A 20,239-nucleotide genomic window follows, 5' to 3' on the forward strand; every position below is an offset into this window, starting at 1 on the left:
ACAGCCATATCGAAAAAGACTGGTTTCAATCGACTTCCTGTATTACATCTTACACCATTGTTTTGATTGATTACCTCCCTTGCTTATTGAATTTGATAGTCTTTCCAGAGTAAACTAGCACAGTAGCCTATTAATGCCCAAGCTTGGTCAAGCCGTATTTTGGGACCCCCATCTCTAATTGTGAATAGAAACACTCCACCTTAACATTCCATAATTCTGAAATTGTGTTTTTCTAAATTGTTTCATACATTGCAATCAACAGACTTCCTTGTTTTAACGTTAGAGTTTAATTCAAGATCTTTTGTACACCCTGATAAATGAAACTTTAAAATCAAGCTCTTGCAAATAAATTGATTTTTAGAAACCTGTTTCATACATCCTTCACTGGATGTGAATTAACACTGCAGGGTTCCAGATTATTGGTTAGCCATTGAGTATCTATAGTTTCTTCAATATATTTTCTGTCCCTTGGGTATTTTTAAACTTATGAACAACTCTTTTTATAACAAATCTGCCAAAAACTGTTTCAGGGGACCTGCAGTTAGCATATGTCCATGTGATGCCCCAAGGGTGTCCTGAATCAACATAAGCTCACGTGTCTAGCTACAGCAGGAGACGTAGCACTTTTTCTCCTATTTAATCAATGCATTCAATCAGTAAAGGCATAGTTAATTATACAGTACTGTTATATAAAGTAATAGTACGCAGTTTTTCACATTAGTAACTTATAAATAATAGTGATGGGTATTGCCCCTTGAACCTGTATTGCAATATTGCGATACAAAGTCGTGTATTGCGATACATACCACAATATATTGCTAAAACCAAATGTTTTCAAACTTCTGAGAAAAAATAAAGAAATTCTTCTGTTTTAAGACTTGTTTTATTATATTTGGGTAAAAAACAAACCCTTTTGACTAGAAAAAAGACTCATTATCATGATGGAGTTTTCCAAGAGGAGAAAACTAATGGAAGTGTTATTATTTAGCACCAAATCATCTCAAAAGTCAAAATGATATGTTTCTGTGTGACTAGTCAAATGCAAACTGTGTAATAATTGTCTGTGTGTCAATCGACAAACAGCAACATTTTCTTCGATTGTTTGATCGATATTACACTTTTTCAACCCGAAATGCTGCCACACATCGGATTTACCGCGAATATTTCTCACGACTTCCCAGTCATGATCCGCCATTTTGTTACCACGGATACGGCGAGATGTCGTAGCATATTGCATTGTTATATAGGAAGGGATGTAACTCTAACCGAACGTGACATCAGCTTTATCGATAGCCTTTGAAACAACGAATTAAAACACAAAATTCAAATAGGTAATGCTTTTTTTAAATGGCAATTTATTGCGATATTGAAACTGTATCGCAATACATATTGGACACGAAGCCACATCGTGGTTAACCAGTATACCATTTATACCATGCACCTCTAATAATTAAAGGCGTCATGGTGACTTCTTGTATTTTATGGAAATATGTAACCTAACTTGAGCTGACAATGACATCAAATAAAGTACTTACCACCACCAGCAATGGTTGCTTTGATTAATGAATCCAATTCTTCGTCTCCTCTGATGGCTAGCTGCAAATGGCGAGGTGTGATACGTTTTACTTTCAAATCCTTACTGGCATTGCCAGCCAACTCAAGTACCTGAAAGAAACAGAAAAACATTGTCAATTCTAAATAAACTTGATAATGGGTAACACTAATCCAAGTTGGTCCTACATTTTAATAGGGAGGTCACAATTCTGCTCAAAAAGTGACTAATAATAATCTACTATATTGTCAGATATTGTCATATGTTTCTTTACAGTCGCCCTTAGCAGAAAATTTATTTTTTTGATAGAGCAATGTGTTTGAGAGTAAATCAGTACACAAAAATAATGATTTAACTCGCATTCCTATAGTATTTTGATTACCTGTTGACGACCTAGTTCCGCATGGAACTCTGGATAGGAGAGTGGTTGTGAGCGGCACAGATAGGCGTGAGAAGGAACAACACAACAACCTTCTGCTTTTTGTGGGACAGCGGCCTGTAGTTGGACTGATATCAGGCGACACGTGTTGCCACAACTTGGACCTTACCGGACTCGGGAGGACATCCATCATGTTGCTAAGTCTCGTCACCTTGGCAACTGCCGTCGGGATTGTTTCTCCGCAGGATGTCCTAGTCACCGCACCGCACTTCCGGATACCCGTCGACCCGGAGGTGTACATGGATGCTGTAAGTAAAAAAATACCCTTTGTCCCAAAAGCTCAATCAGTGAAAAAACATATATTTCATGGATATTCTATTGCAGCAAGGGAGGAAGGAGGGGAGGGGGAGGGAGGAGGAGAGGGGCGAGTGGCCCACTTGTTTGAGGCACCGCGCTTCGTTGTGCAGAGTTATGTCCCTTAGGTACACTATTAAGTGTTAATATTGTGGGTTTGAATCAAAGATTTGCCTTGATTTTCTTTCACCGCGCCTGTGGATTTGACCAAAACTGTAAACTCTTAGACCTGCATCATTTCGGACTTTCCTCACTCATGAAGCTGACACGTCGCGACATAACTAAAATTCTGTTCATATCCTAACACCAGCCAACAAGACGAGACACTGTACAGTACATGATGCCCCATGGTTCTCGTCTGCACTTAAAGGGGAGTCCCTATGCATGCTGAACACCACCATCTACCCGAGGCGAGGGTCTTAACTGACTATACTGGACTTTCCTAGTCAGTTAACTCCCTTGCCTCGGGAACATGGAACACAACATAATGTGAACGTTGTGTATAAGACGATTATATTGAAGCAAAATTTGTCAGATGATACAATATATTGTTTAATGTCTAATGGAAGCATATTTGTTAGTATACTTACTTACACCCTCTCGGGGACCTTCTTTGTGTCTGTGACTGTACGACTCCCTCGTTGTCCCCAGACGGAGCTGATCACCAGCAAGGGCTTCCCGTGTGAGAACCACTACGTCACTACAGAAGACGGATTCATCCTCAACATGCAGCGGATCCCTCACGGCAGGGGAGACAACTCGTCGGGGACAGGTAATAAATGAGTCTTCATGTGCATTATAAAAACAACAACGCCACGTAGAATATCATTGGGTCGGTCCTTAAGTAACAGGTAGATGTTTATAATTCATGCAAGGGAATAAGTTGTTATCCTACATTTATCGTGTGCAAACGAACGTGACCCCGGAACGTCACCAGTGAATTGTCTCAACTTACTCAGGTCTGTTCCTTTATTGTTTAAAGCCAAGCGCGCGGTGATGCTGCAACATGGCCTTCTGGGTAGCTCACCTAACTTTCTGGTGAACCTCGCCAACGAGAGCCTCGCTTTCATCCTGGCCGATGCTGGTGCAGACGTGTGGCTGGGCAACGTGCGCGGGAACACTTACTCACGTGCCCACAAGACGCTGAAACCATCGGACAGGAAGTTCTGGGAATGGAGGTATATATACAGACGTACAAATATTGATAAAGTTAATGATCAAAGTCCACTCGATCCACACAAGTAAGCTTACAACATACAATACTAATCTCCGCAGTTACGACGAGATGGCGAAGTACGACCTGCCCGCCATGATTGACTACATCGTACAGACGACCGGGCAGCCCCAGGTCCACTATGTCGGACATTCCCAGGGGACACTCATCGGCTTCGCGGGCTTCAGTCAGAACAAGACTCTGGGTCAGCTGGTCAAGACCTTCATCGCCCTGGCCCCAGTGGCGACCGTCGGGCACATCAAGAGTCCTCTCAGACTTCTGGCGCCGTTCTCGAAGGAACTTAAGGCAAGCTTTACCCCAATGTGTTGGAAATACGAGTTGGTATATCTGTGGAGGAAAAAAATCTGTTTCCGAAAATGCTGGAAATAATGTGTCCACAGGTTTTACACAAATCATAAATAATCCTTTCACAAGAAATGCACAATATGCTGTGGGTCAACACGGAACTGTGTGTCTTTAATAATTTAGGTTGTTTGTGTTTATATTTTATATTGTGTGTCTGACTGAAAAAGATATCATGCCTCAAACGAAATCCCCGCCAAGACGTGATCGATGTTTTACATATTCCTAGTTCTGTTTCAGGAAGCCTTTGCTTTGTTAGGCCACGGCGAGTTGTTGCCGAGTAAGAATCTGACCAAATGGCTTGCGAGAACCATATGTAAAGATGCGTCTGTCCTCTGCGAGAATCTGTTCTTTGTCGTGAATGGCTTCGACTACCGGTCACTCAATTCTGTACGTCTTTGTCTTCCTGGCTGTATACTGATTCTGGAAGACAAGGGTTACGCCATCCTCGGCATCCCTATAGGTGTAATATCTCTATTCTATTGTGATTAATACAACTGACCCATTTGCCAGCAAATCTTCGTCATCACCCAGATCACAAATTTGCAAGGAATCTCTCTTGGCAATGAGCTTAAATTAACTACCAATCAAAGGGACTCGATGAACGAGAATGTGATATTGACCACCTTTCAAAATTGAGTAACATTTGTGTCCTACATGATAGATTAGGGTAAATTGGGAATTACAGTACACTGTGCGTGCGTGCGTGCGTGCGTGCGTGCGTGCGTGCGTGCGTGCGTGTATATACCATGTAAATGATATCCTGGTATCATGTTTACAGTCTCGAGTTCCCGTGTATATGGCGCACACACCCGCCGGAACCTCCACACAGAACATTCTGCACTTCGGACAGGTGAGCCATGAAGACATGGTCAGGTTAGACATGAAACCATGGTCAGGTTAGACATGAAACCATGGTCAGTTGAGACATGAAGACGTGGTCAGGTGAGACATGGCCGGGTAAGACATGAGGACGTGGTCAGTTGGGATATGAAGACATGGTCAGGTGAGACATGAAGACATGGGCCGATGAGACACTCACCTTCACGCCCATATGTAGACATGGACAGGTGAGACACTGGTCGACACCCGTATATAGAAATTGACAGCTGAGACACTGGTCCTTTCACAGTATATAGGCAGGTGAGACACTAAAACTGCAATGGTGCTTCAACAATCTCTCACTTTTCTTCCCAGGGCGTCAACTCCGACAAGTTCCTGATGTTCGACTTCGGGTCTGCGGCTGCTAATACGGCGCACTACGGACAGGTGAGTGCAGCCAATCAGGACGACTCCGTCCTCAACCCCGCACCACACACGCGCCATCTTGCGGCTGCCAACACGTGTCTGTATACCTGTATACACCATGTGTCAAATCTCATGCATAGGCGGATCCAGAGGAGGGGTTGGTGGTGGGGGTTGGGGGTGGGCCGGGGCTCCCCCCTCCCTCCTTTTTAAAAAACAAATGTAGTATATTGTAGGTTGTAATATTATGAGAGGGGATTTTGATAGTTTGGTTCCCTTCCTTTTGAAAATGCTCGATCCGCCCTTTTCATGCGTTTTTTTCTTAATTCAAAATCCAGTTGAAACGTTTAACGTGCGGTAGATCACTTTGTGTTCTGTAGCCAAGTTCTACACACTTGCAGCCGCTCCCAGTACCTGTGACTAGAGGTATGAACCAGTGTAAGCCATATATGTAAGTGGTATTCACAAGTTGTAGTATCGATGAAAACAGGATTGACTAGTGCCTTTATCAAACAAGTGTTCAACCACTGGGTAGAAGACAAGATTACAAACACATGGGTGAAGAGTAGGGGCGTAACATAAACCTGTAACAATACGGTAATTAAAAGTCAGCCATTATGTTTCATATGTAATTTACATCTGTTGTAAGGATTTGTCAAGTTTATTAAAATTTTAGACAACAGTATCTTCCTGGGAAGTATATCGCACAAAGTTCTCTACTGTCCTTTGTAAATATTATGTCTTCACAAAAAAAGTCATATTGAAAAGTTCTTTATCTTTATTTGTCCATAAATCTCAAAATGTGAAGCATACTTAAATGTGTCATAAAATACAACGTGCTTTCCTCTTTGAAAGCAATCGGTATATAAGGATTAGCAATATCCTATATATGTACCAACCTCATCTTTCACTGTTGTGATATTATTCTTGTATATGGCCAACTAGCCTCACGTACAGAAATAAAGAATTGAATACGGTTGTGATGAATAGCACGTGGTTTGATGCCAGTGTGTTACTACTATTATTATTTACTATAGTAAATTACAAATACGATGTGATTCTAGTTGATGAGGTGACTGGTAGGCTGATGGGATGAAATAACCTCAATCCATGTCAAGTGTAGGGGCCCGTTATATCAGAGGCAGTGGGTTGGCCTAGTGGTTAAAGTGTTCGCTTGTCACACCGATGGCTCGGGTTCGATTCCCCACATTTTTGGTGTCCCCCAACACGATATTGCTTGAATTGCCACGCCGCCTACAGACTTGATCATATGACACTGATTCAGTCAAATACACTACAGGGCAATGATCTCTCTTCCAGGCCACGCCACCTGCCTACCGCCCGGATGAGATGGACGTGCCCGTGGTGTTGTTTAGCGGAGGAAAAGACTTCCTGGCAGACCCGGATGATGTCACGTGGATCCGGTCTCAGCTGAAGAACATTGTTGGAGATCACGTGATCCCTCACTGGGAACATTTGGACTTCACTTTGGCTCTTGACGCCCCGGTTCTCTGTTACGATGAAATTAAACGGATTGTTTTTAGTTGATCAAACCACACCTTAGACCCAAAGAAAAAGAAAGGTCATTGCGAGTGTTGTTTTTTAATTAACTCACAGCCCCGAAGGATTAATAATTATCTGTGGTCAATAAGACACGACATTCTATATTTATAATGAAGATTGCTGCCATGTCGGTTCAACACAAACAATGAGATATTCTGTTTAACGCCTTCTTGGTAATTATGTCAGTTATTTCCCGGTATCTGTACTGGGGAAGTAGTGCCGTGTGGGGCGCAGGTCATAGACAATTGCCACTTCTAAGACCCACGATTTATGATTATGATTCAGAGAGATCAACGGTCATAATCAGGGCGGATTTGGGATTCGAACACATACTACACCGTCCCCCATGCCACCCTGAGTGACTGCATTCTTCCAGTGCTGTATTCTGTCCATGGTGTACGGCACTGACCATGCAGTACGGTCACTACTAGGACAATGACAATGATGACGATACTTTATTTCCCGACAAGGGAATTGTATGTACACGTGATTAACACAGATTAAGCACATATGATTTGACACACACACACACACACACACACACACACACACACACACACACACACACACACACACAAACACACGCACGCACGCACGCACGCACGCACGCACGCACAAAGGAAAGCCTTAAAGGGTAAAGAGCACAACAGGCTTTAACAATTATTTGAAAGACGACTGCTAACTGGGATAAAAGATCTCCGAGCTGTTTGTTTTAAACCGTGGCAATGAGTGTACGTTCAACACTTAACAAGTGGTCTGGGTCAGATGTTTTTTTATGAGTAAGTTTAGAACACGTTTTTGATATAAAATGATGCGATTGTCAGAAGGCACTCCGGCAATATTGCCTGCTAATAAAACAATTTTGTTAAGACGTGATTTGGTATGAAGTTACAGCTCTATCCCAGCACGAAAGGGAAAATGTTAAAACACTTTCAACAAACCATAATTATTATTTTGACGTCAAAGAAAACCATTAACAACTGAAACACTTCACTTTGCACAAGCCATCAATTTGACCAGTAATATCCTCACATTGGAATCCCTCAGTATCTATACTTGAATATACTCAAGCCCATGCCCGTTGTTTTTTTAGTTAAAGAAATTTATTTTTTTTCCACTTATAACCTTTATAATTATGAGTTTTTGGATTTGAACCAGATAAAATGTTTATGACACAGCTCCAAGAAACACAACCAACCCATATGACGTTGGTATTGCATGTTATAGTTTATTTTGCAAGAAAAAACGAATATTCGAAGAAATTGTTTCAAATGTTCTTTATAAAAGACCAGATCCCGTATCCCAGCCGCTCTACGGTACAGAGTTAGGAAAAACGCCACTTTTGATTGTTTTGATGAGATTTTACCATGCCACGCCTAAGTGAAAGTGACAGATGGCGAGCCAATTCCGCGCAAACAGGAACACCATATGACGATGTTATCAATAGAACCTCGTCAGAGACCCGTCAGCCAGACGCCCAGACATGGATTCGAACCATGATCATCAACACAGGTTTCAGAAGTAAACTCTCGCATCCCGTACCATCCCTGGCAACAGAGGCGAATCTGTGGAGACAGTCCGGCGACGTCTACATATCTGTTATGTTCATTGCTTAACAAGTGGTGTGGATCAGATACATTTTTATGAGTGAGTTTAGAACACATTTTTCATATAAAACCATGCGATTGTCAGAAGATAATATTACTTGCTAATAAAACAATTTTGTTAAGACGTGATCTGTCATGAAATTACAGCTCAATACCAACACGAAAGGGAAAACGTTAAAACACTTCCAACAAACCATAATATGACGATGTTATCAACAGAACACCCTCGTCTGAGACCCGTCAACCAGACGCCAAGACATGGATTCGAACCATTCATCATCAACACAGGTTCCAGAAGCCAACTGTGGCAGCCCTAACCATGTCTGGCAACAGGGGGGTATCTGTGGAGACAGTCCGGCGACGTCTACGTATCTGTGGAGGCAGTCGTTGCAGGAACTCCGACATATCCTGCCTGAGATACGTGATGTCATTCCCCAGGCCTTGTCAACGTTTTGTGGCCTCAATGGGGCGAGGGTGTCAGGTCTGCATCAATGCACAAGGTAGACACACTCGCTACTGACTGACTGTGCCTCCGAACCCTGTCATATTTGCATATGGCAACAGCGCTCTTCACATGGAATGTTGCTGGTTACCACACTACACACATTGCTCTGTTAATGCTATTAAATTCCATCCACGACATTAAATTACTTTGATCGATTGTCTCTGAATTTTGTTCGTCTAATAACGTTGCTTTTGAGTTTGTGCATATTGACTCAATGTTAGGCTAGCATCAAAAGTAGATTTGGCCCGAACATGGGGGAATCTGACAGTTTTATTGACATCATCACATCTTATCAGTTCACATACAACGCGTAGAGGTCAACAACCCCGAAAATGTTTAATGATAAAGACTAAATGAAACACAATCATATTTAAAGCCATCATATATCTATTTAAAAAGGTAGGTTTTACCATAGCCTGAGACAAGTGTTTATCTTAATTCATCATAAAGGTTTATTTACCTGGTCAACTGGTTTTCTCTTATATTTTAGGATTTAGGAACTTGTTTTTTAGCTGTCGACCTCTATGGCTATGCGTGATATAATAGACATGATAACGACAGCCGCAGCTGTTTGGTGGCCGACTTTACACATGTCAGTAGATCGGTGCTTGAAGTGACAATATTCGGCGTCATTTTTAACAAAAAGCAGCCATGTCCATAGTGCTGATCGTTAGTGTGTATCTGATACCCTTGCTGGGTTGGACAATGTCCACCCGCACCCAAGCGGAGGTACCCGGTCTGACAACCGACCCCGAGATCTACATGAACACTGTAAGTCTTTTCTCAACTAGATTTGCTCACAAGTGCGCATGCACGAACGCACACATACATGCGGAATAAAAAGTGAGGTTTCTGAATATATTTGTATTTATGGGTGTGGGTAAGACTGAACAGTAAATTTCTTTAAAAATATCCACGAACCCTAACTTGCTTTGCTCTGTATAGAACTGTCGTCACGTGCAGGTAGAATAGCCCGTGGGGATTTTGCGTTAGTACCGATGCCCGGGACAGTATACACATAATGGTTCTTTAATACAATGTCAGTTGTCAAGAATCGATAGCAGACTCGGGGAAATTTTAAAGTTTTTTTTATTATTGGTAGTACAAAAGAGTGGCACCGCCGTCCGAGAAACATTTCCTTTACAAACTTACAACAAAAAAAACACTTTGAAGGAACCCCACTTCAGGAACACACTCTCCGTGAGCCTCTGACTGTTCGACTCCCTCGTTGTCCCCAGACGGAGCTGATCACCAGCAAGGGCTTCCCGTGTGAGAACCACTACGTCACTACAGAAGACGGATTCATCCTCAACATGCAGCGGATCCCTCACGGCAGGGGAGAGAACCACACGGGGGCAGGTAACAAATGCCTTTTCACGTGAATTGTGTTGGGGACATGTACCAATATATGTCTTAATGTACATTGTGTGGGCGAGCTGTGTTGCCCAGCACAAAAAACTGAACAAAAGGCGACCTGTGGCGCCTCCACCCTTGAAGCCCAAAACCTAACAGAGAGCAATAGTTTCGGCTCATTTAGAGGATATTACATGACTATTTCGACCAGGGTTGCAACTGAAGCCATTATTTCAAGTATCCCGTTTTGTGATGTGCGATTCAATCTCCGTGTTACCTTGATCCTTCCTGCATCACCAAGCTGCCGCAGGCCATAGTGATATAATCCTCGTCATGGGTTTGTTTCCATCCACACGCATTCACTCCTTGCCATTATTTGCCGGGGGTATATTTTCAGGGTGATATTTGTTCAATACACTGATGAATAATCAACAACAACGAACTAACGTCGGACTTCATGTCCATCCGAAATATACAAGGTTATTGCTCCGTGAATAACGCGTGATTCTAGGTTCGTCAGCATCATACAGTGCACGTGGGTTTCAACAAACTGATAGAACTGAAATAGTTTTCCAAGCAGCGTTAACCCATGTCTCTGACTCATGAATGAATGAAATGAGTCTACCCTCTGACTGAAAGCTTACTTTATGTCAAATTAGTTTCAGCCAAGCCAACTGTTCTGCTGCAACATGGCCTACTAGGAAGTTCCAACAACTTCGTTCTCAACCCGGCCAACGAGAGCCTCGCTTTCATCCTGGCCGACGCCGGCGCAGACGTGTGGCTGGGCAACGTGCGCGGCAACACTTACTCACGTGCCCACAAGACGCTGAAACCATCGGACAAGAAGTTCTGGGAATGGAGGTATATATATATTGGGAAGTATATATACACCATAGCATGTGGTGAAGCCAATACTCTCCCCAATAAAGTTTTCACGTGTAGTTTTATGTATAACTATCCAAGTTTTGAACGACCATCTCAAGAACACTAATCAAGAACATTAATATTTCTCTCCGGGTATTTCAGTTTCGACGAGATGGCGAAGTATGACCTGCCCGCCATGATTGACTACATCGTACAGACGACCGGGCAGCCCCAGGTCCACTATGTCGGACACTCTCAGGGGACACTCATCGGCTTCGCGGGCTTCAGTCAGAATAAGACTCTGGGTCAGCTGGTCAAGACCTTCATCGCCCTGGCCCCAGTGGCGACCGTCGGGCACATCAAGAGTCCTCTCAGACTGCTGGCGCCATTTTCTAAGGGATTGAAGGTAATCCTAAATGATCGCATCTACCTATAAGATCTTACATTGACGTGCCATTAATATATTGGTATAGGATTCGGATTTCGGTGCAGAGTGGCGTCCCTTGGCTGCCAGGATCCCGGGTTTGACGCGATTATGACCCTTGGTCTGTTAATACCAGACCCTTGCTCGTTTGTTTCACCAAAATTTAAAACGTCCACGGAAAAGTCAGATATATTTTTGGTGTGATCTGACCAAAACTATCCACACGGTCACGGAAATCTAGGGGTATGCATTTGTATGCACGTGAGGTGTATAATATGGATTGCCGACGTAAAACTTTCCTCCATGTTACTGTGTGTTCCATTATTTGTTTCCGCCAGTATATTCACAATGTTGCAGCTTTTTGATCTGTTCGGCCACGGCGAGTTCGAGCCCAGCAGCAACTTGACAAAGTGGCTGGCGAAGGATGTCTGCAAGGGTCTACCCCTCCTCTGTGAGGACTTCTTCTTTGTCATCAGCGGCTTCGACTACGCCACGGTGAACAAGGTACGTCAGCTGGTGTCCAGTAGACACGTGCACACAATTATGAAGCCATAATAAGTGGGATAGAAGGATTTTACAGTTTTCAGAAGTATTCCAGCAGTATCAAAGGTAACCAAGGATTGGCATTTTGTTCCAATTAAGAGAATCGACCCGCTTCTTCGAAGTGACAAGCGAAGCACTACCTAACAAGCTACCGTGCAAATTTACCTACAAACCGCTACTGGGAGCACTGTTACAAATTCCCGAGGCAAGGGCGTCCACAGACCTTAAAAGTCCAGTGGTAACTTGACGGTTATAGTCAGTTAACAACCTTGCCACGGGAAGATGGCGCTGTTATGTCTGTTCCACTTTCAGGCCTTGGTTGTGTTTCAGACTCGCGTCCCCGTGTACGTGGCCCATACACCCTCGGGCACCTCTGTGCAGAACATGATCCACTTTGGACAGGTAGGTGGTACACCTTGAACAGGTAGGTGGTACACTTAGGACAGGTAGGTGGTACACTTTGGACAGGTAGGTGGTACACTTAGGACAGTTAGGTTGAATCTTTGGACAGGTAGGTGGTACACCTTGGACAGGTAGCGGGTACACCTTGGACAGGTAGGTGGTACACTTGGGACAGGTAGGTGGTACACTAGGGACAGGTAGGTGGTACACTAGGGACATGTAGGTGGTACACTAGGGACAGGTAGGTGGTACACAAGGGACAGGTAGGTGGTACGCTTTGGACAGGCAGGTCATACACTTCGGACAGGTAGGTGGTACACTTGGGACAGGCTGGTGGTACACTTGGGACAGGTAGGTGATACACTTGGGACAGGTAGGTGGTAAAATAGGGACAGGTAGGTGGTACACAAGGGACAGGTAGGTGGTACACAAGGGACAGGTAGGTGGTACACAAGGGACAGGTAGATGGTACACTTCGGACAAGTAGGTGGTACACTTCGGACAGGTAGGTGGTAAAATAGGGACAGGTAGGTGGTACACAAGGGACAGGTAGGTGGTACACAAGGGACAGGTAGGTGGTACACAAGGGGCAGGTAGGTGGTACACTTTGTCTTTCTAGAACTATCATTAGTCAAGAATCTTTTTATCACCATGGCTGATGTGTGAAAAAAATGTGTGTCAAATATATTATACTATTGAATAAAAGGGCAACTAATTTTAAGCAGCATGTAGGAAGAAGCCGCTATAGAAACGATTATTAATGACGTTCATACATCACTGGTAGCATACAATGTCACAGATGCAATTGTCTTAAAATGTCAATATTGGATTCACCAAGGATCAATGACTAAGTTGCTATGGTTACTCTCCAGGAGGTCAACGGCGACCAGTTCGTGATGTACGACTTCGGCTCGGCATCTGCTAACATGGCCCACTACGGACAGGTTGGTGTTGAGGGAGTGTGTGAGTGAGTTGGGTTTAACGCACCTTGGAACAATATTTCTGTTATAAGGCGTTTCAACTTACTATTGAAGGAAAGCTCAAAGTGATGCAGGTATAGGAATTATAATGCTTTGTTGAATTCCAGAAGCACGGGAATATTATACCGACAAAGCTAGAACACAGTCAGAGCAAGTGGGATTCGAACCCTAGGTCATATGAGTGGGTTGATGGCGTGTGTGTGGTGGGGGTGGAGACATCGTGGTTCAGTGCGTAAAATCGCTTCATGTCATTAGAAATTAACACCTCTCCCCTCGGGGCCTTTTTATACAAGGCCAGTGTTTGGTAACCGTTGCAGTACCATAGCAACCGTTAAGCCGTCTGCGTCCACGTGTAGGATGTCGTCATTGTCTTGCCTTACCCTGCAGACTCAGATGCAGTCACATACACTAAAGGGCAATGATCTCTCTTCCAGGCCACGCCACCTGCCTACCGCCCGGATGAGATGGACGTGCCCGTGGTGTTGTTTAGCGGAGGAAAAGACTTCCTGGCAGACCCGGATGATGTCACGTGGATCCGGTCTCAGCTGAAGAACATTGTGGGAGATCACATGATCCCTCACTGGGAACATTTGGACTTCATTTTGGCTCTGGACGCCCCATCTCTGTGTTATAATGAGATTAAAAGACTTGTATTTAGCTGAGACTTGCGCCACGACCACGTACAGCCCAAGTCCAGAGTGTTGTTCTAATCATGGATCAATCCATGCAATAAAATAGTACAGTATTTGTTCGGCTCGTCACAATCTTAAATTGTATCTGCTGGTCTAATGTCACATATCCTAAGCTTTTAACAGTTTGCAAGAAAGGATTACAACATAGAAATAGAATAAGACATTATACGTATTGTAATATACGTAATATACGTACACCTATATACGTCTTGTAAACACTTCCGCCCGTGGTGATTTCGGGTCAACACTGGTCAACACACCTGCATGTTTCAATGTCACGACATCTCTTCAAGGTCCCAATACAATAGTTAGTGACGTCACGTGTACAACAATAGAAACTCTACTACAAGGGTCATACCGTTTCAGCAGTATTTATGTTAGCTTGTTTTTGTCAGTGTTTGTATTTAAAGGATTATGTAAGGAAAGCTGTGAAGATCCGGGGTAGACTAGGTCTTCATCAACCTATGCTTGCCGTAAAAGGCGACTATGCTTGTGAGAGGAGATTAACGGGATCGGGTGGTCAGGCTCGCTGACTTGGTTGATGCATGTCATCGTATCCCAATGGCGTAAAATGATGCTCATGCTATCAATCACTGGATTGTCTGGTCCAGATTCGATTATTTACACACCGCCGTCATATAACTGGAATATTGCTGAGTGTCGCGCTAAGCAACAAACAAATGTAAGGAGATAAATATACACACTGATTTTTCAATAAATATGGGTGGGTGGGGGTGCTTTGCATTGGACAAGGAGAAGCACATTTTAAATTTTTTCACCTACAAACTGTCTTTCATCTGTTTTTTTCTGTTAAATAGATCCATGCGCTATCGTACGTGGGAAACAAACATATTTGCATAAGTTTCCTGATTTGATTTGACCTTGTCCTTGATCTAGGTCACTCCAGTATCGCACAGATTGCCGTGGCAATATACGTCCGTGATGTTGTTTGCTGTGACTCTCTCACTTCTAGTGGTTACGGTCGCCTCCCTCTTTCCCCCGGGGCACTCCCCTTCCCCCCCAGCTGGGAGAGGACCCTGAGGTCGACATGAACGCCGTGAGTATACACTGACTCATTCTCTACGAGTAGATATACGCGTTACGGTCTGACCAGATTCGTCATTCTTAACGTATTCGTGATTTAATTAATATAATTGCATGTAACAAATTTTATATTTGGGATAACACTTTCATGGTAAAGTACAGATTCTAGAAGGTTTTGGGGGTTGAGTCCCATCCGGGATTCTAACCAACACTGCCAGAGTGAGGCAGCGAAACTCAGCGATCTAACCCATTCAGCCCTCGGGAATTCCTCAAAATGAAAGTCCGACAACTGGTTGTCCATTTCACGTATTTTATGCACCCCTCTGACAAGTATAACTTGGCACGGCTCTCATGGCCGAATGGCATTGTGTATTCATGTTTGCATGTGTTTTAAGAAGGACTTTGTAGTTTGTCTGATTAAGCCCTAAGCCCTGGTGCCTGGTTATTTAGTATCCCTGTTTTGTGCCATCTATATATAGAGCGGTGGCCTTAATAAAATATCTGTGTCGGTCTATCTCATTAAAATCCGATCTTATATTCAGATACTAAACCTCTCTCTGGGTGAAAGATTATTTGAATGACAGTTTGCCCTGATCGAAATTAAGTTGTCAAATCCACATGGGAATGAGACCGCGATGGTCATGTGTGTCTATATAACGAATTCTTCCAAGGTGTCATGAAGACCCAGAACCCAGATCTTTTGTGTCCAGACGGAGCTGATCACCAGCAAGGGCTTCCCGTGTGAGAACCACTACGTCACTACAGAAGACGGATTCATCCTCAACATGCAGCGGATCCCTCACGGCAGGGGAGACAACTCTTCGGGGACAGGTAACAGATGCGTCAAGGCCTTGTCCTTAAGATACAGGTAGATATTGAAAGTTCATCCTACATTTATCGTGTGCAAGCTAAGTTTTTTGGGTGTAGTTTTGGGTGGCGCAGATAGCACAGATACATCTTGATTTGTATGTTCATTAACTGCGCATTCAATATAGTGCTAGTCATCGTAGCCATAGAATCTGGTATAATTGTGTACCTGTTTACCTTTCAAATGTATAACAACAGGGAGTGGCGGGTGGTGTGAGTTTGTTTATCCACGTTATGTTACACTTCCGTCAGAACCAATTAAACTGACATAATGCCCCAGAAGTTGAAATCTTGCTACTTCAGTCAGACCGGCGGTGATGCTACAGCATGGCCTTCTGGGAAGTGCCACCAACTACCTCGACAACCTCGCCAACGAGAGCCTCGCTTTCATCCTGGCCGACGCCGGCGCAGACGTGTGGCTGGGCAACGTGCGCGGGAACACTTACTCTCGTGCTCACAAGACGCTGAAACCATCGGACGAGAAGTTTTGGGCATGGAGGCATGTGTGGCACTTTTTTGTCAAACAAATACTCGCGTGAGCAACTCCAAATAGAGTTCATAGAGACCACCTACCTCGATGAACCCCTGTCGTCTGTGAGTTTGGTTTAACACCGCTTAGAAGAGTATTTCAGTTATCACCGGCCTCTCACCTTGATGTGGGAGGAAAGCCCGAAGTGATGCAGGTCTAAGACGTTTACCACTTCGGTGCAACATACGAGCAAGAATGCATGCTGTGCTGACAAACCTAGAAACATTATCAGGGCCGGATTCGAACCCACGATCACATGTTTCTGGCGCACCTAGGGACAGCGATTTGCGGCGTCTTGGGGGAGTTTGGCTTCCTGTGCCCTATGTCGACAATGAAATAAACATCAAAACAAAACACACGTAGATTTATCTACATTAAAGTGCGACGTCTGTAGCCTTTTTTAGTAAAAAGTTCACGGTTTATAAGAAATTAACCCATTAGCTTATGGCTTTGAACGACCATTTCAAGAACTCAGGGATAGTTTTCAACAATCAGGAACATTTGAATTTCTCTCTGGGTATTTCAGTTACGACGAGATGGCGAAGTACGACCTGCCCGCCATGATTGACTACATCGTACAGACGACCGGGCAGCCCCAGGTCCACTATGTCGGACACTCTCAGGGGACACTCATCGGCTTCGCGGGCTTCAGTCAGAACAAGACTCTGGGTCAGCTGGTCAAGACCTTCATCGCCCTGGCCCCAGTGGCGACCGTCGGGTACATCAAGAGTCCTCTCAGACTTCTGGCGCCGTTCTCGAAGGAACTCGGTGTAAGGTTTAAGCTATTTGTTGAAACGTTTTGAAAATAATCCATGACATCCTGATTCTGTATCACTACTTGAGCAGGGCTGGAGGGTGGTTAGTAGCTGTTCACATCACTATATATACCTAAACACATGTGACCCATGAAGATCCGTGGTAGAATTGGGGTAGAACTCATGTTTGCCGTAAAAGGCGACTATGCTTGTCGTAAGAGTCGACTAACAAGATCGGTTGGTCAGGCTCGCTGACTTGGTTGTGCATCGTATCCCAATTGCGTGGATCGATGCATAAGATGACAATCACTGGATTGTCTAGTCCAGACTCGATTATTTACAGACCGCCGTCATATAGCTGGAATATTGCTGAGTGCGGCGTTAAACAAAAAAAACAACCAAGCAACTTCATAGGATGTGAACGTGTGTCCATCTGGGCGAATAGTGTTCTTGCACCACGTGTTCATGTATGGAGACATTTATCAAAATGAGATCAATGGCACGCGTAGATGGTTCAAAAAGTAAATGGTACGTGAATATCAGATCTTGTACTCTAATACGTCAAGCAGAGTGTAAATGATCTGACGTTAATGAGATTTCATTGGAAGTGACGCTGAAATATGCTTATTTACAGACCGCCGTCATATAGCTGGAATAATGCTGAGTGTGAATACATGTATAACATTCTCCCTACAATACCATTAAACCTGCACGAAGGGACCCGAGTGCACCAAATGCAATAGCCGGAAGCACTCTGTAAATCTCCTATAACCATCAGCGCTTGACTCTGGGTTTTGCAGGCTGCTATTGGGCTGTTCGGACATGGCGAGTTTCTACCCAGCATGGAGCTGACCACATGGTTTGCCGATGGCGTGTGTACCGATATCCCCCTCATCTGTGCGAATGTCTTATTTGTGCTTGGAGGGTACGACTTCAAGGCGCTCAATATGGTACGTTAAGTTTTGAAAATGATATTATTCTTATAAAATATTTTCCCCGTCAAATATCCGTTCCAATATATTGGCCGCAACTGACTGTTTGCATCAGTGTTTCATAAACATACACATTAGTTTTTATTCATTATATGAAATATATTCTACCCAACGTTTGAGATAAGTTGTACAATTTCCAATTTTGTTGTGTCATGGTGTATAGAATGGATATATCTTTATCAATATATATTACATTAGTATCACGTTAATACGTGTGGCGTGTATACACGTGGTTAGCCCAGGAAATAGAGTTTTCCCGATCACGTTGAGCATCCTTTATGTTACATACGTTTTGTACACTGCGGGTAGAACCCCACTCACTCACTCACTCCGTGCCCCTTGCGTCTACAGTCCCGGGTCCCAGTCTACATAGCTCACAACCCCGCCGGCACGTCCGTACGGAACGTGATGCATTTCGCCCAGGTGAGCCAGACATATACACACAACTATACAGCTACTACTAAACAACTACAACTTCTACTACACAACTGTTGACTGGGGTCAGTTTGGTTTCTTAGATATGGATCTTTAAGAGAAAGGTATGAGGACTTATAGAGAAGGCATCTGTAAAGCTTTCAAAACGGTTTGTGGTAGCCATGTAGAGGACATCTCCAAGTTTGACGCATCAGTGACAAGAATGATGTCAGATGCAATTCCCTATTTTGACTTGTACCATTTGTTCCCGTGTTTGTTCAGGTGAACAATGGACTTGCCTTTGCATGTGTTTGTGACGGATGCCACCGGTGGGGCAGGATACGCTCCCCTTTTCGCGAACATCTAGCATCCTCACTATTTGATAGTGATTCCTGAACACCTGCTCGTGATATAGTCGGGATCGTACAATCGGCTCTGCTTTTGGCAGAGATTTCTTATGAGTATGGAAATAGTTTTGTTGCTCTTTTATTCTTACAGCGGTCCTGTACATATGTATGTTTGTATTCCACCGCAGGGTGTCAATACGGACAAGTTCATGATGTTTGACTTCGAATCTGCGGCTGCCAACATGGAACATTATGGACAGGTGAATGAGTGAGTGAGTGAGTGAGTGAGTGAGGGTTTTATCGCCGCTTATATTAATATTCCCGTAACAAACAAGCAATAGGCTTCACATATTGTACCAAAATGGGGAATCGAACCCGGGAATTCGGTGAGATGGCAGAACAAGTCGAAACGTGTCCAGACGGACCTGGTAACCTGGCTTACCTGTGGGTTCTTGAGATCCCCGTGTCTAAGTCGGGGAGCATATAGACAAGGGGGTGTTTAGCTGTGACACACCCAATTATCTTTATTTATCCCGTCGGCTCATTGTCATGAAGATGTTTTTAGTTTGATGACTACTACGAAAATATCTTTCTTCGTAACTGTTGAATATCCTCTGGGTGACCTGGTCCTGTTTCAGTCGACCCCGCCCCTCTACCACCCAGAGCGGATGGAAGTTCCGGTCGTGTTGTTTAGTGGCGATAGGGACTTCCTGGCTGACCCGACTGACGTCACGTGGCTCCGATCCCAGCTGAAGACAACTGTGGCAGATCACGTGATACCTCACTGGGAGCACCTGGACTTTATCTGGGCAGAGGACGCACCAACCCTTTGTTATAAGGAAATTCAACGACTCGTGTTCAATTAAAAGCAGAATGAGTTTTTATCAACTGACACGAACGTATGTCATATTTCCCACAGTTTTTGTGTGTGTTTGAGGAGTGAGTGAGTGAGTGAGTGAGTGAGAAGGAGCTATATTCCAACGATATCACGTCTAAGGAACCTCGATTCGTCATTCGTTTATTTGTTGTTTAACGCCGCTCTTGGAAATGTCTCAGCTATATCACGGCGGCCTGTAACTAATTTTGAGTCTGGACCAGACAATTTAGTGATTCACACAGGCATCGATCTACGCAGTTTGGATACGATGCCATGCATCAACTAAGTCAGTGACCTCCGGCCACAATCACTTTCCTTCTTTGCTATCTATAGTAACATGACCGCCCATCATAATTAATATCGGCCGTTTGCTGT

At 43.9% G+C, this 20,239-nt stretch overlaps 3 protein-coding genes across 3 annotated transcripts; all 3 read left to right on the forward strand.

Annotated features, from left to right (window-relative positions):
* The first annotated feature begins 1,950 nt into the window (after nucleotides 1–1,950).
* Nucleotides 1,951–6,692, forward strand: LOC124150423 (lysosomal acid lipase/cholesteryl ester hydrolase-like). The gene is made up of 8 exons (XM_046522439.2): nucleotides 1,951–2,239; nucleotides 2,937–3,057; nucleotides 3,268–3,463; nucleotides 3,561–3,804; nucleotides 4,102–4,251; nucleotides 4,643–4,714; nucleotides 5,059–5,130; nucleotides 6,427–6,692. The coding sequence occupies exons 1-8, from the start codon at nucleotides 2,123–2,125 to the stop codon at nucleotides 6,652–6,654; spliced, it is 1,200 nt and encodes a 399-aa protein (XP_046378395.2). The 5' UTR covers nucleotides 1,951–2,122; the 3' UTR covers nucleotides 6,655–6,692.
* A 2,643-nt stretch (nucleotides 6,693–9,335) lies between these two features.
* On the forward strand, nucleotides 9,336–14,096 carry LOC124150420 (lysosomal acid lipase/cholesteryl ester hydrolase-like). The gene is made up of 8 exons (XM_046522431.2): nucleotides 9,336–9,552; nucleotides 10,020–10,140; nucleotides 10,794–10,995; nucleotides 11,161–11,404; nucleotides 11,780–11,926; nucleotides 12,296–12,367; nucleotides 13,240–13,311; nucleotides 13,782–14,096. The coding sequence occupies exons 1-8, from the start codon at nucleotides 9,433–9,435 to the stop codon at nucleotides 14,007–14,009; spliced, it is 1,206 nt and encodes a 401-aa protein (XP_046378387.2). The 5' UTR covers nucleotides 9,336–9,432; the 3' UTR covers nucleotides 14,010–14,096.
* A 731-nt stretch (nucleotides 14,097–14,827) lies between these two features.
* On the forward strand, nucleotides 14,828–19,879 carry LOC124150419 (lysosomal acid lipase/cholesteryl ester hydrolase-like). Its single transcript, XM_046522430.2, has 8 exons — nucleotides 14,828–15,096; nucleotides 15,794–15,914; nucleotides 16,254–16,449; nucleotides 17,006–17,249; nucleotides 18,035–18,184; nucleotides 18,578–18,649; nucleotides 19,176–19,247; nucleotides 19,626–19,879. The coding sequence occupies exons 1-8, from the start codon at nucleotides 15,088–15,090 to the stop codon at nucleotides 19,851–19,853; spliced, it is 1,092 nt and encodes a 363-aa protein (XP_046378386.2). The 5' UTR covers nucleotides 14,828–15,087; the 3' UTR covers nucleotides 19,854–19,879.
* Nucleotides 19,880–20,239: the final 360 nt, after the last annotated feature.

This window comes from Haliotis rufescens, unplaced genomic scaffold (assembly GCF_023055435.1).
Source record: "Haliotis rufescens isolate VD_foot unplaced genomic scaffold, xgHalRufe1.0.p SCAF_20, whole genome shotgun sequence".
NCBI classification, from domain to species: domain Eukaryota; kingdom Metazoa; phylum Mollusca; class Gastropoda; order Lepetellida; family Haliotidae; genus Haliotis; species Haliotis rufescens.

What these genes read in the sequence shown, in the direction of transcription:
- LOC124150423 (XM_046522439.2), top strand. Translation starts at nt 2,123, where the DNA reads ATGTTGCTAAGTCTCGTCACCTTGGCAACTGCCGTCGGGATTGTTTCT. An exon ending in AGGAAGTTCTGGGAATGGAG is followed by an intron (nt 3,464 to 3,560) that starts GTATATATACAG and finishes TAATCTCCGCAG; the next exon opens with TTACGACGAGATGGCGAAGT. An exon ending in ATACGGCGCACTACGGACAG is followed by an intron (nt 5,131 to 6,426) that starts GTGAGTGCAGCC and finishes TCTCTCTTCCAG; the next exon opens with GCCACGCCACCTGCCTACCG.
- LOC124150420 (XM_046522431.2), top strand. Translation starts at nt 9,433, where the DNA reads ATGTCCATAGTGCTGATCGTTAGTGTGTATCTGATACCCTTGCTGGGT. An exon ending in AAGAAGTTCTGGGAATGGAG is followed by an intron (nt 10,996 to 11,160) that starts GTATATATATAT and finishes CGGGTATTTCAG; the next exon opens with TTTCGACGAGATGGCGAAGT. An exon ending in ACTACGCCACGGTGAACAAG is followed by an intron (nt 11,927 to 12,295) that starts GTACGTCAGCTG and finishes GTTGTGTTTCAG; the next exon opens with ACTCGCGTCCCCGTGTACGT.
- LOC124150419 (XM_046522430.2), top strand. An exon ending in AGACAACTCTTCGGGGACAG is followed by an intron (nt 15,915 to 16,253) that starts GTAACAGATGCG and finishes TTGCTACTTCAG; the next exon opens with TCAGACCGGCGGTGATGCTA. An exon ending in CGTTCTCGAAGGAACTCGGT is followed by an intron (nt 17,250 to 18,034) that starts GTAAGGTTTAAG and finishes TGGGTTTTGCAG; the next exon opens with GCTGCTATTGGGCTGTTCGG.